The sequence below is a fragment of the Nilaparvata lugens genome, chromosome 1 (assembly GCF_014356525.2).
Source record: "Nilaparvata lugens isolate BPH chromosome 1, ASM1435652v1, whole genome shotgun sequence".
Lineage (NCBI taxonomy): Eukaryota > Metazoa > Arthropoda > Insecta > Hemiptera > Delphacidae > Nilaparvata > Nilaparvata lugens.
In genome coordinates, this window is record NC_052504.1 from 22,417,637 (window position 1) to 22,444,448 (window position 26,812).

The 26,812-nt window shown below is 32.9% G+C and overlaps 1 protein-coding gene across 1 annotated transcript in view; it reads left to right on the top strand.

Moving 5' to 3' along the window:
* Window positions 1-459: 459 nt before the first annotated feature.
* Window positions 460-26,812, top strand: part of LOC111059422 (protein phtf) — a 36,489-nt gene continuing 10,136 nt past the window's right edge. Inside the window, exons 1-10 of the mRNA XM_039434867.1 lie at window positions 460-596; window positions 15,607-15,693; window positions 16,727-16,866; window positions 17,729-17,946; window positions 19,791-19,971; window positions 21,048-21,141; window positions 22,251-22,364; window positions 23,201-23,716; window positions 23,857-23,878; window positions 25,814-26,131. Of these exons, the coding sequence (XP_039290801.1) occupies window positions 15,662-15,693; window positions 16,727-16,866; window positions 17,729-17,946; window positions 19,791-19,971; window positions 21,048-21,141; window positions 22,251-22,364; window positions 23,201-23,716; window positions 23,857-23,878; window positions 25,814-26,131 (1,635 nt within the window). The 5' untranslated portion in view covers window positions 460-596; window positions 15,607-15,661. The remainder of the gene's footprint in view (window positions 597-15,606; window positions 15,694-16,726; window positions 16,867-17,728; window positions 17,947-19,790; window positions 19,972-21,047; window positions 21,142-22,250; window positions 22,365-23,200; window positions 23,717-23,856; window positions 23,879-25,813; window positions 26,132-26,812) is intronic.

Below are 26,812 nucleotides of genomic sequence, written 5' to 3' on the forward strand. Positions count from 1 at the left end.
TTATGTTCTTGACTTGTTCACTTGTGGCCATACTTATGACCACGCCATGAACAGAAACTCATTATTATTATTATTATAGTGGTGTAAGTGAAGAAAATAGACTACGCAAACACGTTGAAGAACACATTCAGATAAATGGAAGTTTGTCAACTTTCTTGACGTGAAATCGCTCAACCACATAGCAAGGCATTTAGTGTATCCGTTCATGGAATAAAAACTAAATTTTCTTCAGTACGAATAATGGAATAGTTGATACCGAATTATCAGTATCTCTGAGAAAATTCCAATTACGGTCTGAATTGAATAAAGTAAATCGGGGGTTTGTTTTGACTAATAATTATTCGCTGTTGATCAATCAAAGATACTGAAAATTTTTTCAAAATATTTTAAATATCAAATTAATATTTTTCTATGAATTTTCAGTTTGGATTTTAGTGGATTATTGGTAGAAAGTTGAAATATCCATAGAAATTACTTCGACTTGACTTGTTTTTGATTTTCATCCTTCGGAAATCAGCTGTGTGTCAGTGTGTTTCGTGTCGTCGTATTGTGTCTTTGTCCCGTCTGTTCTGTATACAACGCGAGAACTTTGCCAGGTAACCTAATATTATTTTGTTTATTTTTCCAATATATTTTATCCTTAATTATGGTAAATAGGATAAGGAAAATATGTTTTCTTGAAATATGTTTTGTTTTGTCCTAGTTTTGTGTATCAGCTGTACTAAATTGAAGAAAGTTTGCCTTGACCGTGAATCTGAACTCTTCCTGATCGATAATCAACAGATACTATTATTGTTTGGTACCGTATTTCAAAAACGTTAATGCAAACCAATTTTATTTAATCCTGTTAAAACATAAATTTTGAAAGATTGTGATATAGACTTCTTGAAAATAAAAATAACCAATTTATTCATTCTATTTTTTTACAGATTGTTTGGTTCTAGAATTGTCAACATTAATATTTTTCAAATTTGCCGACATGCAGGTTCTTGTTGTTTGAAAGTTATCGCACTTGAAGAAGATCAAGTAGTTTTTGTCACTAACATTTTTAATTTTTGCTAAAAAATAACAACCATAAAAAATCTATGTTAGCAATAGAGAAATAAGAGATACGGCAAGTAAAAAAAGAATAGATTATTCTCTTTCAATTTTTTTTATTATATTACTTAGTTGACTTCAGAACTAAGTAGATTTGCATATTATTCTATCAACTTTGAGACCAGGCATTAGACGCTGTAATCAAACTCCTAGAATCTCTTGAAAGTTTTTGTTTTTTTAGAAAAACTGATCAGGTACTCACATTGTTTTGAAGAGTTAAAATTTTAAAGTATCATGAGATCTGTTATGAAATGATAAGAACATTTCAGTTAAACTTCAAATTAAGAAAAGTTGATCTTCCAATAATTGATCCAACTCTTCCTAAAGTAATTCAATTTTCTTTAAAATACTCTAAGAAACAGGATGCAGAAAAAATTAGATGTTTATTAGGAGAAAAATGTTGTCTCAAAACGCTGGCTGATTGATGTGGAAGATTATTTTTGCCAAGCTTATAGGTGAGGATCTGGCAAGTCAAGTGTTTGACTGAAGACTGAACTCATCAGCATTTGTTCATTAACATTAATACTAAAAGCCTAGCACTGTTATGGTTTTTTTTAATGCAGTCTAAAAATATAGGCCTATTGTCACTTGTTGTCTACTTCATAGTTAAGGCCTTGCAAAGGCTAAAAATAAACTTTCTACTCGTGATATTTTTCCAAGTTTTTCGATTTGTATATCATCACGCTATCAAAATGAAAAAGTTTTCTCAGGAAAACATTTTTTTCCGATCATTACTTTTTCAGATATGAGCGACTGAAGTTTGAATTTTTGGGACAGAAAATTTCCAATTCGGTACGATATAAATCCATGATTTACAGGATGGATTCTTCATGATAATGTTGATCTGGTAAAACAAAACTTTTCTGAAAATATAAATTTTTGGAAAAGCTATTAAATTTACCAAAAATAACTCAACTAAGAGTTATATTTAGTAAATTGAATAACTATCTTAAAATTGATATTTTCAGAAAATTGTTGTTTTACTAGATCAAAAATACCATGAAGAATGAATCTATCCTCTAAATCTTATGGGTTTATCTTTTACCGAATTTGAAATGTTTTGTCCTAAAAATTTAAACTTTAGGCGCTCATATCTCAAAAAGTAATGTTTTTCTGAGAAAACTTTTTCATTTTGATAGCTTGATGATATACACATCAAAAAACGTGAAAAATATCACGAGTAAAAATTTTATTTTTAGCCTTTGCACAGCTTTAGGGAATCAGGACAGCCAGGACACTTGCACAGCCTTAGGGAATTGCAACCAGGGAATCGTCCAGTTTACTTCCCATCTTTTGGGGATTCATGTTGGCAGATTCCTATTTTGTATGTATGGTCATCTATATACTCTGCCACGGTTTAATAGGGCCTTGTTGTGAGGTAGTATTCAAGTATCCTTGTAAAAACTCCGTCGTCCTGCGTTGCTTTTAGTTCCTTAGGCAGTAGCATGAAGAGGCGGGCCACGAAAATAAGCTGGCGAGTTACTAAATATCTTGAACCTGTGTTGCTGGAGATCGATATCGTTATTGTTTCGCGTATTATGGTTGTGTTTGTCACTCCTCAGGATTGGGGTTGTCTTCCTGGCCAGGATAGTGGCTTCTTGGATATATTTATAAGGAGATCACTGTGAGTATCCTGTACTGGGTGAAGAGTGTCCTGAAGTGCTCCGTCATGTCCTTCCTAAGTATTGTCCTTAGTACTCTCTCCTAGATATGCAGAACTAAATCAAGTCTGTTATGTCATCATGCCTTGAGGAGTTATACGATTTGAGATTTCTGAATAGCTGATTAATTTGTCTTGCGAATTGATTTTAATTTTAAACTGTACACCTGTGCACCTCTTCCTTCACACATAGAATTCGGAGTGTCTTCTGATGCTGTCTCCGTGGGGGGTTGTGTCAAGGTTGCATTCAGAAGGTTGTGTACATGGTAGGGTTCGACTATCATTTTATTTCTTCTGTTGAGTTCCAGATCATTTAACTTTCCAAGCTTCTATTTCTTTCCCTGTTCACTAGCCTTCATAGTTTCTCTGCGTAATATTTGAATTGAAAATCGTATGGCTTTTGTTGGTGGGGAGTCCCTCTCGGGAAGGTCCTACCGCCTGAATATATAATTCAAGCCGTCAATGGACCTTACGACTGTCATTCTTCAGCCGTTTTACGTGCCCATCCGATAACACGGGAGTGATCTGGTTAAAAACTTTTGGTAATGAGAGGGTTCGAACCCGGGATCTCTATGCTGCCACGCAAACACTCTATCCACTAGACCACGGATCACTCTTCATAGTATCATAGCCTTCATAGTATCTCTGCGTAATAGTTGAATTAAAAAAACTTGTGACTTTGAGGGATTTGCGGAGCAGAGAAATGTAGGAACACAGTGTCCGCCATGTTGTCGTGCTAGAGCGGAAGGCTTTCTGTAGTGTTGCACACCTCATGATACGCATACCCAGGTTCCTCTCTGAAAGCACTGCCTCGACTGAGCCTGTTTTGCAAACTTGGCAACCAAGTCTCTATGACTATTTATCACTCTAATTGGCTAAACTAGTTCTCCATCTCTTAGCTCCGCTTATCCCGTATCGTTACTTCTAATAGTCTTTCAAGACTGTTAAACTATTAAGGCTGTTCAGCATACTTTTTTTTATTTAAATTGGATAATCTTTTTCAATGTAATTGTTAAGATCATTGTAAGAGTGAGAAAAAGTGGCAACTGAAATTTTTAAGTGGTCTAATAAGCCAGTTATGGGTTGTTGAAAGTGCTAACTCCGTTTTCTTTCCAGATCATAAACGGTTTCGAATTTTCCAGTGGAGTTTTTTAATACATTCAGTATATCATTGGCTTTGTTCCAATATGCGTTTTTTTCGCGGTTTATGCCAAAATAAAAAAGTTATCGAATTTACAAAAATGTTACTTTTTATTTATGAACGATATGGGGAATAAAATGTTTCAGTTTGGAAAGATACATTTTTTTGAATTTTTAAGAGAAGTTCTGTTAATTTAGTCGAAACCGTTTTTATCTGGAAAGAAAACGGAGTTGGTAGTACTTTAGTAACGACCCATAACTCGCTTATTAGACTACTTAAAAATTTCAGTTGCCACTTTTTCTCACTCTTAACAATTAACAATTATATTGAAAAAGATTATCCAATTAAAATAGAAAAAAAGTGTACCGAACAGCCCTAAACACTGATTATTATCCAACACAAAGTGCTGGTTGCACAAAAGCCGGTTAAATTTTAACCGTGATTAATTTCACGAGAACCAATCAGAGAAGGCCTTTCAGAAAAGACGGCTTCTCTGATTTGTTACCGTGAAATTAATCACGGTTAAAATTTAATTTAAAATTAAATTTTTGTGCAACCGGGCCAAAGACTTTCAAATACAACCTCTTGTCATGTAGCATCATGTTTTCCTTTGAAACATACTAAGATATTGGCTTTTTTACTTATTAATGTATTATATGACGATTGTCAAAGAGGCAGATTGAGCCACCCTTTTTATTGAAATGGAGAATGAATGTATGAATGAATGTATATTCTGAGATAAAAATTATGAGGTCCTACACAATTATAAGGCCATCGAAAAATGTTAAGACTAGTGGACACTGTCAATCATGCTCACATTAATTTAATTGTAGTAGCAATAAGTATTATGTTTAATAGAGTCTTTGATTCCTGAATTGTAAAATGAAAAAACCTCGACCATGTGCAGAAACATTTTGTCGGGATGTTATGAACGGACTGCGTTACTAACTAGAAAAAATTGGAAATGCGTCTTCCAACTTATCCCTGTTGTTTTCTGTCTGCGTCTGTAACCTTTATCTTGAAGTTTTCTACTAGCGGTTTTTGTCTGTGCAAAGTCTTACAACCGACTGGAATCTGACTGAATACGGCGAGGCGCCTCATGTGACGTAGTATGTTCTGCTTCAAATGGGGGTTACCATTAACGGCACTATAAAGGTAGTGATAAATTGCTAAACACACTGAAGCAGAAGCTGAACGACAGGCCACTCTACTCATTTGCTAAGCTTGAGGATGAGTCCCTTTTTTGAAGCAATTCTACTTCAACGACTTGCCAAAATGGCTACCAACCAACATTGTTTGTGGCACTGTCTATCTGGAATCCCTATTCTTCGACAACAACAACAACATTAAGTATCAAGTGTATATCCTTCTTCAAAAATCAGGAACCTCTCGTTGAATAATGCCCTGATACTGGGCTCGGCGTGATACAGCGTTTTGTTCAATTACGCTGCACACAAGGACAATAGTGACTCCCGTTAGCTGTTGTGGGAACGCGGCATCGGAAATATCTGGAACTCAAATGTACATGATATTTTCATAACTAGTGGATACATAGAAGCTACTTTTGTCTTGGTGTGCAACGTGCTTAAGGCTGTGCAAAGGCTAAAAATAAACTTTCTACTCGTGATTTTTCTAAAGTTTTTTGATTTGTATATCATCAAGCTATCAAAATGAAAGAGTTTTCTCAGGAAAAAGTTTTTTTCCGATCATTACTTCTTGAGATATGAGCGCCTAAAGATTAAATTTTTGGGACAGAACATTTCAAATTCTGTAAGCGATAAAACCATGAGATTAAGAGGATAGATGATTATGGTATTGTTGATCTAGTAAAACGAACATTTTTCTAGAAAAACAATTTTTCCTGAGAAAACTTTTTTATTTTGATAGCTTGATGATATACAAATCGTAAAACTTTGAAAAATATCACGAGTAAAAAGTTTATTTTTAGCCTTTGCACAGCCTTAAGACAAATCGCTGCCCCCATGCCGTGTCCAGTTTCGGAATTCTCATATGCCGATCACACTGAAATAAAGTCTAAATGATTAGTAAATTATCATCTAGTTATTTAAATGATCTAATTAGTGGCGATTCTTTGAAATCTTCAATATATACTTCATACTTTCTTCCTTCGTCATGACCTGAGATCTGGATTGACAGTGACTGACAATTATTCAGGTTTTTTAACTTATTCAAACATTTTTTTATATTTCATTCTTTAACTTTCATCAAGATGTCCTTGTCTGTAAAAGTATAACATTTATCATATTATTATCTCTCATGTATTATTCCTGAATAATAATGTCATTCCAAATTTACAATAATTGTTGAGGGTCAAGCTATAATTCAATATTATTTCAGTGCATTCTGTACTCATGGATTGATCGATATCACATAACACTGTGTCATCTGTTAGCTTTTCTAATAAATTTGAGATGTGCTTGACTTGTTAGCGTTGCCTTCTAAAGAATTGGGACGTGGGGAAACGTCACAAAATACAATAATTATTGACTTTTCTCTTCTGCTCAGCTTTCAATATGTGATGTTTGCTCATCACATCAATTTTTCCATTGATACCAACAATTGAAAATTTATGCTATGTCTTTTTTGGTTGCTTATAACCAGAAATAAAATTTTAAATAAAACTGAACAGTTATAATATTCAATTCATAATACATATTATATATTTTATAAGTACATAACTCATACGTAAACATCCTTCATTCCAAGAAAACCATCACATTCAATTTGAGAAGTCATTTCATGTCAATGCATGAACATTTGTTCTAATTAAAACAGCTTCTTTGATCGACATCAATTATATTAATTTATCAAATAATAGTTGTCTCTTGTCAGGAGCCTATAGGCACTTTTATTTATACTTAAAATTAATGCATTGAACTCAATGTTGAAAAGATGCATCGGTCTCTTGAGAATTTGATGCATTAATGTAGTTACGATAAATATTTTCTTGAACGAATTTATGTAGCGTTGACACAGGGTTTGAAAACTAGATAGAACCAGCTAAAACTCAGTTGTTAAAAAATGTTGTCATCTACATTATCATTAATGGTTGTTGAGAAGTAAAATCGTAACTCGTTTATTTCTGTTTAAGTAATTTCTGGATTGAGCCTACTCAGTAAAATAAAATATAGAACATGTCATAACAGGGAATGCTGTAGGAATCTTCAATCTACAGCAATTGTATTTATTATCGTAGTTATCTCAATCATAGAAAAGCCAGCAGTATTAAAGATCGGTGACAGTGGAATAATTATAATTGATATTGCAGGAATGTGAAGAGTTGTAGCGAAATCTCATTGCTAGGCGTGTGAACCGGGAACATTGGATTTTCAGTGATAAGAGATGGTTCAAAATAGTTTATTTCGTTTTCTCTGATAAGAACGGCATGTTGACATTCATTTTTAAAGCGTAGTTGTCAGTTGAGCGATTCAGTTTTGTCCTAGAAATTTTAACTTGTATGCAGACGCAGTCGCATAGTTTTTCAGCTAATTTTTTAGTAGGTCAACTTCAGTTGTGTAATTAGGATTCAAGTTTGGACTTAATTCTATTGTTAATTCTAATTTGTTTGGTGATTTGAAATCGAATTATCCTGCTGGAACTGGAAGATTGGACTGCTCCATTGTCGTTTATCAGGATTCAACTCCTCAGATAGCTTATGACATGAAGTAAGAAGTCGTCAACTTTGAATGAATAATGCATTATGTCTATTTTTTTCTATGTTCACTGTCGGATTTATTGATGACAATGATCTTGGACAGGTTCAATAAACCTTTGCTAGACTTCGGTCTTTGTCTTCATCATAAATTAGAATTGAATTTGAATTCTGAACGGACGAATTAGAATTCAATGCGTTATGTAGCTGTTCAGAAGTTGAAGGCTGAGATTTATTTCAAGAGGAAGGTGACTGCTTTTTGATCTGATCTCCTGTTGAATTTCAATCACGTCTTTAGATGTTATCTGGAGATTCGTACCGTATTTTTAATTGTTTCACTCTTAAGTAGCTGATGGAGACCCCTAAACGAGTAGAGATTACAGTTGATATTATTAATGTGAATACTGTCCAAAAATTTCAATTTTCAAAAAAATCTTTCTCAAAAATGCAGATCTTTGGTGGGGTTGATATTTTATAAACTCAGTCCTATCCTACCTATTAAACTTAGCCTACATCTATCTGAAGATCACCTGCATTCATTGATTATGAATTTTAATTCGCACTCCATCTCTAAATATTATTAGAAAATGATCTCATAAAATATGGTGATCGATGCAATAATCAACACAAATTTGTTATTCTTTGTGAGAGAATGAGTAATCGTGTCTTGACGTTCAAATAAAATTAGAATGAAACTACTGAACCAAATTAGAATGGAATACTTGAATTTTTACTCTTTTTGAACAATAATAATTACGACTAAAATACAGATTTTTTTGTATGATTTTCGAAAGTGCTTTAGATCAATAGTTATTTGCTATTTTTCAAGAGCTTTAAAATCGCGAATTTGGACAGCCTAACCACCATCAAGAAGGGCCATGTTATTGTCTGATAAAGTTGAAGCCTCTATTTCAACAACATCCTTGATTTATTATTGGCTTATCGGTTGAATTGCGTTGTAGTATTTTATAGTACTTGAATTGCAAGTTTTGCTTTCAACCGGGTCATTTTGGTCATAGTGTATTTGAGTTTCTAGTCATATCAATGGATTGATACATTATTGGTTTATTAGTGTGATAATGCTTCACTGAAAGTAACTCAAATAATTATGGTGACTTTTGGAAATCCTAGTTCTGACTCGAATATATTGCTTTGAATGTGAAATGATCTCTTTATTATAATCTTTAAAAAAAAATTTAGTAACTTTCTATTCCTTAATTCAATGAAACATTCTGTGTTTTTGATAAAGAATTTCATTTACTGAGTAGCCTATGAAATAATCCATATAAATTAATAATGCCATATTAAAAATAATAACACTTCATTCTTGTTAAAATCATAGGTACACATTTTATCTTGCAACGCAATGTTAGGTGATGTTAGAAATGTTAGAAACAGTAGAAACAGTTACAATGTTAGAAACAGTATTATACAACTTTCCTACAACAAAATGAAGTTATTAAAAACAATATAAAACTATTAAGTACCTTTTTATTTAAACATTTTGAACTTTGAAACATTTCAAATGTTTCATATAAAAGGGTACTTCATGTTTTTATATTGTTTTAAATAATATTTTATTAAAGTAGCCCATACAATTGAAGTGATTTTAACAAAATGAAGATATATATTTCCACATAGTCTTTATCCTCTTATCAAAATACCGTGAATCCTTCTATTACTACTGGTTTATTGTACTGGTTCTGGTCTATTAGAAATATTGAAATATCTCATCTTTTCTGGAGTTTATGTGATTTAGTACAATAATGTTCTTCTACAATTTGTGCGTTGCAGTATATGAGTTGATATGCATTTTAGAAGTTCTCCAATGCTTAAAGTATTAATTTTTAACGGATTTTTGTACTGGGTGGCGTCGTAGCTGATTATCTTTGCATTTGTATTCTACTTATTTGCAGCAGGCATCTGTTTTAGAAGATATGTTTATATTTTTGATCATTCTCGTAAGTCTTGAAAGTTTCAGTATATAATTTCAAATTGGACATTGCATAATATTTGCGTGAAATCTGGAATTATATTTCAATATATCCTTATGAAAAATTAGGTGATACATAAAGTAAATATTTTGTATTTGAGAAACAAATGTCTAAACAGTTGAAGTGATGTGTGTAGTAAACTTGTTTGATGCGTTTGGGCGTATCGTACTAGTTCTTGTTTAAGCAAGCTGTTTTTATCTGAGAATAGCCAGGCATTTCAATGCTCTCCAGGCTAAAAATAGTATCTTCCTCCAATAAGGCCTGTGCTCTGCGCCTTCTCTCCAAGTAATAAACAAGCTAATGCGGGCGCATCACATCTTACAGATAAGACGGAAGTCATTTTCTCCAGGAATGAATTGAGCTATTAACCGTTCAACCCATATAAATTTGGAGCTTATGTAATAAGTCATCTGCCTTTTGTTGATAGCACATTTCACATATTTGTTTTTATTATCTGTCTTATTAATCAAATTAATGGCAGAAATTAAATAGTGCTAACTGATAAGGTTTTCTATTATTAAAATCGCTTTTATTAACTCTATCTTGAATGAGTTTCATTCATGCGCTTGGAATAAAATTAACCGAAAACATCGAAAACATCAATGTGTGATTATGAAAATGTGGTACGCATGAGAGTAAACGAGTAAACCAACGGAATTAATCAAATTTTAAACTCAGTTGTAAGGGAGTATGGTAACTAATCTATAATCTTTTTTATCTATCTATTATCCTTTAATCTATAATCCTCATGTTTATCCTACTTTATCGATTACACAGTGGAACATGCATCTTTTATGGGTTAGAATAAATCCAGTTCCTAACGAAGATTACAGACAGAGATGTCGTATATAACAACAAAAGAATCTGTTCAAACCGAAATAGCTCTCCCTTGAGATTTGTATTGATCGATTTCACCGGCGCTCTCATTGTTGTTGGCTGTCAGTTCTTCTCATCACATTTTCTTTCAGATACTATTTCACACAAAATCCAAGTTTTTGTGCTATTGCCCTCGGTTTCGGGTTGAGACGAATTGTAAATTATGAAGATGGTCTAGTTCCAGATGCCGTTCATTGAAATTCATTTCGAAATTCGGTCAGATTGACATAATTTGATAATGTTCTCTTCTAGAAAAACTCCACAATCAGAATAACTTATTTCATCATTCCTATAATGTCTTGTCATATTCTTACAAATTAAATCAATCATGTCAGAACTAAAATTTTACAAATTATTGCCATTCATCATGAAAAATCTCAGGATTATCACTGAATAGGATCACTCACAGTTATGCAGTTGACCATCAAATGAAAATTTCATATTGCTCGCCCTTATGAGATGAATAACTGGGATAAGATCTGCTTTACAAAGAGTTCTTTGTCCCAATTGTTATCATTTCCTATGTAGGTTAATAATGTAATACAGGTATTATCCACTCATCAGATTGGATATTCGTACTTGAATCTCATTTCAATCCGGTTATAGAAGAACTACCTACCTGTACGTTCCACAATAATTAACAAGCTCAAATTTGCTTCCTCTTCTATCACCGAAATATTTCCTCCAAAATCGGCTCAACATTTTTGTGAGCTATTCAGAGGTGATTCCAACTCGCAACTTTCACCTTCCGACAAGCAGACGCCTGCCAACAAAAATTGCGGCTTGAATATTTTCTGGCAACTGCCTCACATATTTATGTCAGCTTCACAAATCGATAGGTGAAGATTGCTGTTGACGAGCGAGCTCTTTTTCATTTTCAACCTATCGCCCTTATCACCTCCGGCTTCCAAATCGATTGAACTGTGTGAGACTTTGATACAGAGTTCGTATTAAAACGCAATTCTTCCACAAAAAAGTCTTATAAATTAGATAGAGTTGTTGCAATGAAACCCTACTCTCGATTATTCAATTGGTGCTATTGTCCATTATTTTCAAAAATTAATTCATTGTTACAACGAAAATATTCAAGATTTTAAATGGATAAATATTAAATGTTTCCTCAACACCATTCGAGTTCTTCACAAAACGTTCATGCATTACATTGATAACTGATGATCTCTGTGTTTTTCAATAGACACTGAGCAAGAAACTGTTAGCTTTCTTGTGTCTTTTCTGGTATTATTGGCTGGAGCTTCACAGTATTAGTAAACATTTCTGGATATTAAAAATTCTGGAGTAATGTAAAATGTGTTCAAGACCTATTGTTTCTCACTGGTCTTGTATACTTTCTGTAAGAAACTGTTAAAAATAATAATGCATACAGCTCTAAAACTGCATACCATTCGCGAATATTACCCCACAGTAATATTCGAAAAAGTTCGTGTTTTGTATTCCTACCTACCCAAAATGCTCTAATTTGAAGGAACGGGATAATATCACACTTAATCCAATTGTTTGTGGGGTTTAACCAGTTGTTATCATATCCTTTTCAGTTTATTGATGGCTTACGTCATTAGGAAAATAGCTGCAGCAATGTGTCCCATACTTCCTTTTGGATAAAACCAGCATTTCCGTATTCAATGTGTTTCCTCTTGAATCTGGTGATTTGTAATCACATTTTGCATCATTTAGTAGAACACCAGCTTAGTAGAACATCACTCAGTTTTGCATCAGTTTAGTAGAACTCTTGGACAGTGCACATTGATTGTCACATTATACTCTTTCTCACGTAACACTCTTTCTCTTTCTCACAGTGGATTTTGTCTTGTGAGTGCAAGTAGGCTATTCTAGTAATTAGTAAATTCATAAGAAATTCGGACAACTACTCAAATGACAGTCCATTTGTTGCTTGAAGTAATTTATAGAAGCTGCCTGTTTACGTTTTAAAGGACCTATATTGTCGACTCTGTCTGTACGGATTATAATAATGCTTTCTAATCAAGGATAAATTAGAAAGGATACTAGGTTATCCACTTTGTATAGCACCAGCACCACCCCACCCCACCTCAAACTCCTGCCTTCTGTCAACGATGACGAATATCGTTCATTTTTCAACGTCATGAGAATTTCCTTTGCTCTCACCACTCCAGGGCCTTATTGATTCTCTCTAAAAACTAATCATAGATTTCGATGAATTGATTATATCGATTACCTCGAACTTTAGAGACGTTCATGTAAAGCCATTCAAGGGGCCTGCTCTTTAATACGCAAACCTTCTCTGTTGTTCTGTCTCAAAATTCTAAAACCGTGTTCATGACTTCTTGAAACAACATTAATCAGAAATTCTTTTTTCTAGTCCAGCATTGGTGCATAGACAAGTTTGATAATCTATTTAGAGTTTATTTTTTAAACTTTGACTTTGAGCGATATTTACCCACTTTGTTGATTCCAATCAATTTTTTATGCAGCACACTCAGTTCAGTATAGGCCTAATTCTTGTCCAATATAAGCTTGTCCTAGTTCTGAAGATTTAATTTTAGCCTTTATCGCACTTTCAAAACATGTTTTGTGTACTTGTGATTGTTGGCCTGTTGCTTTTTGTAAGAATTTTCGTTGCACCATTCTATTCAATAATAATAGTCGACAATTTTTTTCATTGATTTTTTCCCATTCAAAATGAAATTGAAGTAAAAAAAAAAAAATACTGACCACCTAGTAACTTATAGTAACAGTTTCCCACTTCTCTATTTCCGTGTAAAATTAATAATTTTGTTCAAGAATAATTCAGTATTTGCAAATATTCAAGTATTATTTCTTATTTCAGTAACTTATAGTAACAGTAACAAACGTAGTAGTTTACTACTTTTCTAGTTTCGTGTAAAATTAATAATTTCATTCAAGAATAATCTCAGTATTTACAAATTCTCTGCAAATATTCAAGGATTCAATGTATTTTCTTATTTCCTATCTATCTTGCTGATTTTGAAAATGAAGGAGGTAGAAATGAAGGTAGAATAAAGCAACAAGCATTTTAGTTGTTGAAAGGACTGCTCCAATTGAAAGGAAGGGGCGACTTTCACGTCACGGTCCTTCTATTCCTTTCAACCTGGACTCGTTGATTTTGAGCTGGCAGTCAGCAGCAGTTTGCTAATCGATATTAGACGGGTTCATTATTACAATTGCATTCGCATGGCAAGTGCTGGCGCACACCAAATGTACTGCTCGCTACATATTCATGTTTATCAACTGCAGGATTTATTTTCTTTGTTGCGACTCTTATAACGTTTCTATATAAAGCGTGTTTATTGAGTATATTGCTAAAAACTTGAGAAACCAAATGTCAAAGAGAATTACGTTGTATGTGTATCGAAAGAATGAAAAAGATTGTATTCACATATGCCAGAGACCAAAATAATTATATTTAACTCACCACAAGTTAAACTAATATGAAATACAAGTTCATAACCAATACTAAGAAACTCAGAATAAGGTTTCATCATAAATTATTATATTCACTTTCCCACTACATAATTTCAAATTGATATTTATTATATTACTTCATCAAATAGGTACTGAATAGTAAACAATATAGCCAAATAGCTATAATTTTCCGCCTGGTAACAGTGTCTAACGAAATGTTTTCATATTATAAATCCAAAATATCAAATAACCGCTCCTCACAGTAATTCAGTTTGGCGTTGCACTGTATGAATATTATGAATTCAGTACAACAAAACAATATTATATCTAATTTATACTAATACTTTCCAGCATCAAAGTTGTATTCACTCTGAATGAGGTTTTAGGTAATGAAGTCGGAGCACTTGAAAACCGATCAAAGTCACCAAAGGTTTTGGCTCGATTGAATTATATTATTTTAATTTGTCACTCAATAATCTCAGACATCATTCTCTTGAATTTTGAGTTCAGACTTTAATAACAATTCCTTCATTCTCTTCCCTGATCGCTTCCTTACCCTCATCACTTGAGCTGGTCTTTTGCTTCAAGTAAGCAAATACTGAGATTATACATTCCCTCTTCATTTTTGAAGTCGTTAGTAACTGAGAAGTAAATTAGCATGAAGTGGTCGACGCTCTTGTAACTGGCAGTGACCTCTGTTTGGAAGTACTTCAACAATTATCACGCTCTTGGCGAAAGCTGGGGAAGCAGCCCTCTTTCTCCATCATTTTCTGTCCTTTTTGATGTTGTGTAACCCTGCTGTTTTTCAACTTGCGTGTTTCCCATTGAACGAAATGCTTTTCATGAAATCGTCCTCACAACTTCATTATTTAAGATTGTGGATCGATAGCGTTCGAGCCCTTGGTTTTTAAAGTGAGGCCTTAACTGTCAACGTTGTGGCTGAATAGAATGATGAATTAAGTTTTACTCTCTTTGAAGATTTACTGATCAGGTTTAATCTTGCTTTTCAATTTTTCCAATATTATTCAATAAGATCAGAGACATATGATTACTCTAAGTAAAAAAATGGTATCTTTACTCTATGATAATATTTCAAATGTAATATTAAATTTTCTATTGAATAAAGGAAATATAATATAGTTTAGTATTGGAGCTTCGTTTCTTGTTTGTCATGATATTGATAATAACATGATTTAGACTTTTAGAGTAAGCATTCATGGTATGTAGCGTGATCCTGAGATACTCTAGAATTACGAATAGCTCTTTTAGTATAAAGAGTTTAGTATAAATCTGTATAGCCTCCAAATTTCAGCAACCTAATTTCAAGATCAATTTCCTCATCACTTAGAAGTAACTTCTACTTTTCCTGCTGTCTATCCTGCTAAAACAAGAGATTCCAAGAACGTTATTCTCCAATTCGGCTAAGATTGATTTTATTTCACGTTTTCGTCTCCATATCCGTTTTAATAAGTGACGAGATTCTAAGGATTGCTCATTACATCATGTTCTATCAACGTGTTATTCTTGACCGTGTTTTGAACAAGTTTTTGTTAAAGTTCATTATTAAGTTGATTTTTTCTCTTATTTGTCCAACTTTCTCGATAATTATTGCAGTTGTAGAATTATAGCTTTCACCCATATTATGCAAAAGAAGTGAGTATATGAGTTGATAACTTAATTGTATGAACTTAACTTTTTTTGATATTTGTAATAATCCTCTTCCATTTTTGGATTTGCTTTTTAGGTTGCGTGTTGGAATGTAGGCAAGAGGAGTTTTCAAGACCGAACAGAATCAGACTATGGGCGATTGCACACAAGATATCCTATCCTGGTAAGAATAAACTTTACTCTTTAATTGAGCATCGAAGTAAGAAATAAATTACGATGTATTTAATATAAGATATTTTTGTCTTTAATTTATTTTATCAAAATATTCAATCATAACAATCAAAAGTGCCACTTCTGAATGAATTCAAAGTGTAACTTGAATGAATTAATTAAGAAACACGTAGCAAATAATTATAATATTTCATTTCAAATCACATGAGTTACTGATTCATGTTTTATCCACGTCGTCTTTTTTATAAATCTCAAGACCAATTCACTTCTTCAAAACCCCCCACTTTCAATACTACCTACTATCTGCTCTCAATACTCATCAGCAGTTCCGGAAACTCTGTTCAAAGTTAATTTATTCATTGAAAAAATTTTCATCGGCAAAGTGCCAATTTTATTTTTTACTCACTATTTGTTTTCATTTATAATAATATACAGAGATATTATAGTATACCTATCATGCTTTCACGGTACATTATCGAGTGATATCAATTTTTTTTAGTTGTGTAAATTCTAGATGTTTAAAATCTACTTCATTTGCACTAGGAGCCCTTTGAACGTTGAATGTTTTGGATTATCGATTTGTGTGATGCAATTTTTACCATTTCTAGATTATTGATCTGTTGAACTCTCTCAAAACGTAAAACGCTACCAAAAGCTCTAATAGTCCTTGAACGAACAGCACTTGAATGAATTCCCATTCATAATCAACTTGACTAAAACTTTAAACTCATTCAATACATGGATACTTTATATAACTATGATAAATATTTGTAATAAACATGTTATAAATTGTAGACATTAACTGTATTAATATTGATTAATTTTTAGGGATACCTATACGTTTTTTGATTGAATAAACTTTTAGGTACAGATTTATGTTTCTTTTTTGTTTTTTGTTCAAGACACTTCTAGTTTCGGCTAATTAAGTCATTTTTAACAAATCAAGTGTATACATTATGTATGATTAATTTTGAATATTTCTTTATTATTAATCTCTGTTTTCAACTAACTTTATTTGATTGAAGGTATCAAAAGAAAATTGGAACTTATGATAAGCAGCAATGGGAGAGGACTGTGGAGCAGCGCATTCTCAGTGGATTCACACATGTTCCAAAGAAAACTGCAAAATTAAAACCAGAACTTATCGATGTAGATTTAGTAAGAGGTGAGTTTTCTATCTTCTAATATTATTATTCATTTATCTATCTATTCATGACATTCCACAATATAGAAGATTTAATGTTCATATAAAATAATCAAATGAAAAAACCGTAGAATAAAATGTATGTTATAAAACAGAGAAGTCACTAAATACTTTCTAATGTGTTTACACTGATTTTGAATCTTCCAAGATAAATATAGTACCTATTCAATTTTTGAGAAGGTGATAACGGCTTTTTTTATTTATCTGTTGATAGTATTAATTCTACGTTTAAAATAGGGAGTAAATTGTTTCAGTCTTATTCGATAAGATGATAATTACATTTAAATCTTTATAAAGATATAATCAGATTATTCCTACAGACAATTGAATTATTTACCCCATAAAATTCGATGTAGGTACCTACTGTCAGAATATTTCATTAAACTTTATGTAAGTGCCATAAAATAAACATGTGATATGATCGGCTTTGAATAATGTTTTCAAATGTGTCTTATATAAGTACTATACCTACATTTCTCGTAATTCAAAAACTTTTCCATATTCTCTAATTTTACATAACTCTCATGCTCTGATATTTTCTATTATAAATGCACCTTTCCGGAAATGTAAAAACATGAACAATTAAACTACAAATGAATTAATAATTTCTACTTGCTGGTCCTTTATTTGTAGATACATAGAAACATTTCTATGTTTTATATATGTGCTATATTAATATAAGCAATAGACGATTTTTACCACATTATTTATTTAGAATAAATAAGGACATTATTCCTGACTTCCCTCGTTGAATGTTTCTTATTTATTCCAACGTTTTACGTCTTCAACTGGATAATAATTTGGTATCTATTGTGTTTTACAGGTTCAGCTTTCACAAAGGCAAAGCCAAAACATGGCCTGGTTAAAGTTACGAGGCTAGCCATATGCAGACTTGTCTTTCTACCTCTGTACTCACGCTGGTGGGCTCAGCAAACATCTCCTAAAATATTTGGTTTCCTATTAGTTCTATACTTCCTCCAGTTATTCAACACTGGACTTTATTTATACATAACATCAGGTCATGATGAAGATACTATTGAGGTAAGCGGATAATTAATTTTCAAATTGATATTTAAATTAATGTTCAAATAACTGATTACTTTATCGCTCGAACAAAATATAATATTATATTGAGTTTATTAATATAATCATGTAATTTCATAGAGTTTGTCAATTTTATTAATCTTCAATTACGATAAACCTAATTATAATTCGCTCTTTCTCAAATAATTAATTTTTCTAAGTTGATCAACCAGGATTACATTGTATGAAGAGAGGCTTACAAAAACTAGTAGAGTTGTTGGCTTAACTGCTTATAATTGGAAAACGTCGATGAAAAATGAAAAAATATAATTGTCAGTTATCCGATAGACGTATTCAATAAGCCTGATCCAAATCTGACAAAAGCCATCGTTCAACCTACACACTTGGTCAAACAAAACATGAAAAGTTGAAAACATGTTGCTACAACATAGCTCATGATCTCATTGATAAGCTAACGTGGTATCTGCTTCATCAAGATTCTTGAGTAGAATTTACTGTTATTCATTGAAACTTTAACAAAATTGAGCTTCAAACCACTAAGATGTCCCTATAAGTGTTATTTAATTCACATTTCCATGATTAGATGCAACATGCTTCACTGGGAAAATAATTTAAATCTATAACAAGTTTTTCGAATACTATAGATCTTATTCCTGCATGGAATAATTCAAATTTAATAGGAATCGATATAAATAATCCTAATAAAATGTAGATAACTCTCTTGCTTGGATAGAGTAATAAAATATAGATACCGTAACTCTCTTAAATCGTCTGTATAGAGCTACTCAAATCACGGTGCAGTTTCACAAATTATGTATTATAAACAACTTTACTGAACACTGAGGTATCATGGAACGAAAGATTAAACCACTCACTACAAAATGATAGACTAGTCAATAAATAATAATAAAATTCAATATTGAATTTATTTATCCCATTCATACCATTTTATCCCATTTATTAAGTCACAAATCATACAATAATTTGATCGGGAGAAAATAACAGGCAAAGCTCAACTCTGTCTTTCTCCTAAATTTTGATGAATAAATGTTATCAGATAAATATTTTTATTTTAACGTCCCTTGGATAATTATATATACTAGTAGTTCTGTGAACAGTAGACCTCACGCAGTATTCTCATCCACAAGTACCTGATTGAAACTATAGACCTTATGGAAATACAGCAATAGACTGGCTTCTCCACACATTTGTGTAATCACTTGTCAGCTGATTTATGATGAATAATTTTATAGTCTGATTTTTACTCTAATATTGGCGAATGAAGGAGGCTCCTTTTTCCTTTCATATTATCCTTGAAATGCAAAATTTCCAAAAACCTTACATATACGTCGACGCGCAATTAAAAAAGGAACATACCTGTCAAATTTCATGGAAATTCATTACCGCGTTTCGCCGTAAATGCGCAACATATAAACATTTTAACATTAAGAGAAATGCCAAACCGTCAACTTGAATCTTAGACCTCACTTCGCTCGGTCAATAATAAATATAATTATATATTTAATTGGATAATTAAAAATATATTAGTAACCTTGGATAATTATACTTCTACCATCATTATTTTAACTTGACATTTCCATCACGAACCAATCCATTGAATCTATTCTCAATAGTGAATTTGAAACAATAGTATTTTGAAACAATTATTGAATCTATAGTATTCCAAAGCGTGTTTGAATGGTTCCTGCATAATCTTATACAATTGCCTTTTTCGTCATGGAAATCAAAGAAATAACAACTAAACAATTTTACATAATATGAGATTAGAAGATGATTAGTTGTGGTGAGAATGAGAATGCAATGCTATTCTTGTTTTGCAGATGATAACTGTGGCCGAAGTATTAGTTCCAGCTGCTATGATGCTGGTCCTGTGCGTGATTCACTCTCAGATAGTTTCGCCCTACAGCTCTGTCTCGTCCGGTTCAAGTCCCGGCAAGACCCGGCGCATAAGAAGAACCAAGCGCAGACATCCTACTCTTTCAAGATCTCGCAATCTAGTCGGTACGTATCCATTCTGCAACACAGCAAACCCACTTATCAACTCTATTCTTGTTGAGGACCTCATTGCAGCACCTAACAATTTACTTACTAGGTTTTTTGAAATATTAATGAATCATTGAACATTCATTCACAATTGATCTTGACAAATCAAATGAGAATCACTTTCTTTATACGTTGCTCTAATTATTAATGAATGATTAGTAAGTAAAGAAGTAGGAAGAAACATAACTTTATTTCGATATAAACATGAAGGGAATTTTGTAGGAGATGTAATAAATCCACGATTTGTATGCTAGCAACCAGAAGAACCACCAATGAAAATTCTATTTATTTTTGCAGAAGACATGTGTGTAGTGCTATATTTGATGTGGTAATAGTGTTATGCCTGAAGCTACTCACAGAATACTGATAATGTTTGATAAATTAATATAGAGTACTGTACAAACATTCTTTACAATATTTATCAAATGTACAAATGAAAAAATATTAAATTACTCCTCAACATGAGTGCAACATGTTAAATCTGTTGTATATTCGTTAAAAATTGAATTAGACTAATACTACAAATACTTGAATACTACTTATACATACTACTTGAATAATTATGAATTTTGTATTTAATTATTTTAGTTTTCTTTTCCTATATGATAGATTTGTTGTATTGAATGAAGCTCAATCTGAGATATAGGGTTTAAATAAATGTACAACCAAATTTACAACATGTTTTCTTTTCAAAGTGAACAGAATTTACATTTCAATTCAATGTTCAAATTTTACATATCATAATTAGTGGAATTAATTCAAAGTCATTCTCCATCCAGATAACTTGGATTCAAAACATTTAATTGAATTTCTCTGTTGAGAGACACACTATTGAAACTTGAAGTGAAGCATAGTTAAATTTTTACTTGAATTGTGCAGGCTATAATATTTTTAAATTTGCAACTGAAACTAAATTAATTTTTCTTTAATTATTTTTTGTAAACAATATCTGTGCTTGGTAAATTTTCTTCTTATTACGAATATTGACAATGTAAAGCGTCAGTTATACAATTATTGATTTTTGTTTTTGCCAGGTTCTGACTCGAAATCATCGCCAGACACTTGCTCTGAAGTGAACATTCGTTCAGAATCTGTAGTTAAACTTAGTAAACGTGTTAGATTACGCAAGTAAGTATAATTCTTTTTCCAAGTCTATTAGGAATAGTATTCCAATATATCTATTAGGAATAGTATTCCAATAATAAATTACTCTTTTTCGATTTTGTATAGTTCATTTCAGTACAATCATTGAAAATTTTATTCACCTTCCAACAGCTAATTACACATCGTTCTCTAGTTGATTGTTGAAAATGCATATTTTTTATTTTATTCATTCATCCTAACACTTCTCAAAATAGTTTTAAATTGTCTTTCTAGATCATACTTATTACTGACAAAATCAGCTTGGTTGTATTACAAAATCATTTGGTTTGTATCATAAGATGTATACTGATCATATCAAATTAAATTGAAAAGTAATAGTTTTCACGACTCTGATAAATAAATTTGAGAAGAAAGGTGTACATTACATTTATCGTGAAAGGAATACTGTAATTACAATTATTGTGTACATGATTTAGTCATTGTTCTTACTTACTCCTTGGCGCTACAGCTCATTCAGAGCCTTGACCTCCTTCAAAAATCCTCTCCATTCGTCTCTATCGGCAGCCTTACATCTCCATCCCCTGACACCCAGCTTCCTAATGTCGTCCTCCACATCCTCCAACTAACGCTTTCTCGGACGTCCTCTCAGCCTTCTCCCTCCTGGGTTGTTCCTGAAGACCTTTTTTACAACTCTTGAGTCACTCATCCTCTCAACGTGTCCCAGCCAATTCATTGGGTTAGTCATTATAAACAAAATGGTCATTTAGAAATAATAATCCTTATAAAGATTTCTCTTTTGAGGCCAGGCTCAAACTTAACGCAATTTTCACCTGTAACCAAAATCTAGATTGTGTATTTATATGGATGGTTGAGAAATATTCAAATTGTGATTCCTGATGTGAAAATAAAATTTAAAATCTGGAATCACTATCTTAATATCGCTCATCTCTTACTGTTTCTAAGCAATCTCATCGGTTAAACGATAAGGTTGTGCATCTGGATAGGTCCATTCCAAGCATGAATATTCGAATTTCAAGTATCCTTTCGAGTATAATCAAGGAAACGTGGAGCGTTTCTATACAAGTGCAGTATCCAATTTTCGCAGTAGTGAATAGGTTTCATCAATTTTTCAGATCATCCAAAGAAGACATCACTCAAACAGCTCATGACAGGCATCAGGGAGCTGCTCTGGCAATTGTCAAGCCTTTGGGAAGTGAGGAATTACAACCTGGCAAGTCTATTTTGAGGTGAGCAACTTTTCACAGCTCTTCTCCAGACGACATTAAAAAAGTTTTTTTTTTCAAATCAATAATTCTAGCAAATTTGCTTTGCAAATGTAAAAAATTATCATCCAACGATTTCTGCCAATTTGTCTCTTGTGGGGTTGGGCAATCAGTACTCAGTCTTATCACATGGTGATATTTTCAATAATTTAATAGGTTTTGAATTATTTCACTTTATATAACTTATGATATATTAGATCATTCTATTGTTACAAATTCATATCACATTTTTATTCAATAATTCATTCATCCTATTTGCTTGTCAGCTTTATAAATGAATTTGATTTCTAAGTAATTACTGCTCGCAATACATTTTGATGCAAGTTGCAAAACACTGATTCTATTGTCAATTCACTCTATTAATCTACTCTCAGGACTGTCATTTCGTATGGAAGCCAACGCTTCTTCAGCACGATATAAGTTGATTAACTTCAGTCCTATAAGTTGATTAATTAAGTGGAATTGACTAGAGAATCAGTATTTTTCAATTAAGGAGAAGTTCCACAGTGTCAATGTATTTTAATGCTAATATTTCAAATGTTCAACATCTTGAAATATTTCTTCTTATTTTTTTTTTGTTAGGGCTACTCTTGAATAGAAATAAAAATTAAAAATCCAAGTACCCTTTTTTAAATTGTAAAATTTTAAAACAATTTTAAAAAAGGGTACTTGGATTTTTAATTTTTATATATTATTTTTACCTTGAATCTTAATAACCAATGATATCAATATCACTAAGAACGATGGTTGTGTTTCTGTTGATGAGATCAGTCATGTTCACAAACAAATGTCTGTTTCAGGGAAGTTGCAATTCAGGAAGAGGTCCACGAAGTGATAGCTGTGGACGACGATGGGTTCGAAAGTCTCAATGGAGGAACAACGTCCAGTGATAATAACGAGGAGATGAAAATGAAGAATGCCGACGAAATGTCCAACGATGAATTGAATGAGCCGATTGAGAACGTTGATAGATTGAGTGGGCCAGATGTTGATGTTGATGTTGATGGGGATAGCCGATGTGACCACAAATGTATGTGCTTGAAGAACAATGATAGTGTAGCTTCGACATTTAGTTGTAGTATTAGCGGTCATTATAATGTTGAAATAAATACAAACAATGTGATAAACGACAAATACATTCATATTAATTGCATTAGTGATGAAAATTGCAGCCCGACACAAGCAAATGAAAACGGTTTACAGCAACGGTATACAGCTGCTGCCTTGGAACCACTGGAAGACAAGTTCCGTAATGAGTGGGTCATCAACCAAGCAGACTCCAGACTTTCTGGTCAGATTTCCTACAAATTATTATAGCTATGCCTTCTCTCTTAACATTTCCTCTATTAATATTGCTTGGCCTACTTTGTAATCGATTGTATATCTCAAGTAGATTGAATAGTAGCAGTATTTTCAATGTAAAAATTCTTCAAAAATTGTTTTGCTATTTGAGGAGTAGGGTTAAATATTTGTACGGGGTAAAAGTTGTGAGCTTTCTAGTTCTTTATCAAAAGTCACGCTAAGACTATGAAAGTCTTCTCTTCGCTTTATACCTTCACCTATACAGTTCACCTATTGGACAATTGTAATTAACTCTAGGGATGAATGCTGTGTAATTTTCTCTAGAATTGTTGTTCATCAATATTAAATTAAACTGAAGTAAAGCAAACTTGAATTTCCAGATCTTGTGGATGGCAAGGTGAATTATACACATCCTGAAACAATCCACGGGAGAACAATGTTCATGACTAGTGTTGAAACAAGTTTTCATGACATGTGAACACCGAATGCGAGCACATTTTCACAATGTCATCTTGAAAAGTAAAGAGGCAGTCTTCGACATTTGATGGTAGAATAGTATATTTCGCACCTAGGGCCGAAAATGAGACTTTTCCGGCTCGAAATCGGTTTTCAAGTCCGAGGCCGTAGGCCGAGGACTAGAAGAGATTGAGAGCCGGAAAAACATTTTTGCCCGTTGTGCGAACGCTATTTTTCGCCACACACAAAAATATACAATATATATATATGAGAATAATTATTGTTCATTAAGCACTTCCGAAAGCAAAACAGGAAGGTCATAGCTCTACCAAATCTGGTTTAATCTGAATATCAGGAAATAGTCCAAGTATTTTTATTTCTTATCATGATTTGTCTAAATAACCTAAACGATTAAGTTCAATTATGTAAGAGGTTGAGTTTATAGTTTTTATTCTTCCAGATAACAATAAGATGATATTGTTATAAATGTTTTGATTCTTGAATAATAAACACAAATAATGAAAAGTTTTTTGATCACCTGTTTTAGCATACTTGAAATTTGGTCAATCTGAATGTCAACGTCAACAATGCTTGTTGTCGTTGACTTCGAAGTTTAGGTTAGAAGCTCTATCCTACTCTGAAAATCGAATTTGAATAGTTTATAATATATATCTTATCTGTATTTTATTCATCCAAATAAAATAATAGTATCTTATTGCAGAATACTTATTCAATTCTAGAAGCATAAACTGATTCCGTTTCATAAACCATTTTGTAAACACGTTCACATCAAATCAGAATCAGCTGACTTCAAGGTTATTTTACAGCCCTAGGGCCGTAAAACCTTTACCGGCCTGGTCAGAAAACAATCATTTTCGGCCTCCATATGACGCACGAAAACCAGCTCATTACATCCAAGTGGGGCGAAAACACTAGTTTCACTACGTTTCATTAATAATTCATTAGTTTTATGAATTAATCATTATTTCAGAATTTCCTGTTTCCCTGCCCCACATTATTCACTTGATTCGGAAGTGAAAGAAGGTTTAGGTTAGCCTGCTTTCTCTCTCCCCATCACTTCATTAAGTGTTAGTACAAATTAATAAATAAATAAGTTATGATTTCAAGGCAACATCTTCACGATTTATCTTGTAATAATGCTATAAAGTTGTATTTATTAGTGGGCATTAAATTCAATTGATCACATATACCCTTATTTTTATTTTACTTTATAAAAAATAAGGACACTATAGTCCGTGCAAACATTAGTTTGCAGCACGGGGCTTTATGGTCAATATTATATGGGCTTTATGCTATTTCAATATAACAGTAGAAGCTTACAGTTATAGTTTTTATGTTGATTCTGTAAAAAAGGCATACGCTCTCTTTTTCGCTCTTTCTCTCTCACAATTAGCTGTGGATCTTGCGAAATCTGGCAGCACTGTACTCCATAAGAGCAATGCTGTAAACTAAGATTTACACAAATTACAGTAATTAAACTTTCAAGTGGCATTATTAAAATAACTTCATTTGTATTCATTAGGTTTGTATAGGAATATAATTAGTATAATATAACTAGTATAAATAATGTAATATATTAGTATAAATTACTTAGTATAACTGGGAATATAATTAGAATATGTTGTTTGTGACAGCGCTTGGTGAACCGGCGGCGGGGCTCGCAGGCGACACTGCAGGTGAACGTGGGGGTGGCTGTGGCGGGGACAGTGAGCTCGCTGCACTCGAGTGGCGACGATGAGGAGGAGAGCGAGGAGGGAGAGGGGGGTGGCGGCACTGGGGGCAGCAGCTGCTTCTGCTCGCCGCTGCTGACTGAGGGCGGAACCACCTCCGCGGCTGAGTGGATCGGCATCACCACCAACAGCGAGGAGTGCAGCTACAGCTCGGACATCGACGACCTCTCTCTCGCCGCCACCGACTCGCCCGATCATCCCTTCCCCTGGGAGTTCCAAATGGTACCTACATCCAGGCTTTTATACAGGAGTATAGTCGATTCATCGAAAGGAGAGCCTACCATAACATAGAATTTTCAAATAAAAGTTATGACCAATATACATTTTTAATATTTCTGGACTCGTTAAATCCATTTCCCATGGAAACTGAGCTTTCAAATGGAAGTGATGACTAATTACCATTTTTAAAATTGCTGAACTCTTAAGGGCCGGTTTCCGAGCTCGGGATTTGGCTAAGTTCTAGACTTAAAACAGCTGGAGTCAGAAAATTTGCTTTCCGAAACAGAGTGTAGTCGTAGTCATTGTTTTAGTCACGTTTGAATCAAATTTCGAAAAACTAGAACATTCAACACAAAATAAAATAAAGAGAAAATAGTGTAAAGTTTCAGCTATTTTGAATTATTTAGGAATGTTTAATTTCGACAAGGAAAAACGCTTCCAATTATAGAAATGAGAAAATAAAAACTGCAACTACTGTAATAAAAACTGAGACTACGCCCCGTTTTGGAAAGCCAATTTCCGACTCCAGCTGATTAAAGTCTAGAACTTGGCTAAATTCCGAGCTGGGATACCGGCCCTAAATTCCATTCTCCATAGAAACTGAGTTACGTATTGTGATTATTCAGTTCAGTCTATGACAAACATGGTAGGCACAACTATGATGAAGTTGGTAGCAGAAGGTAG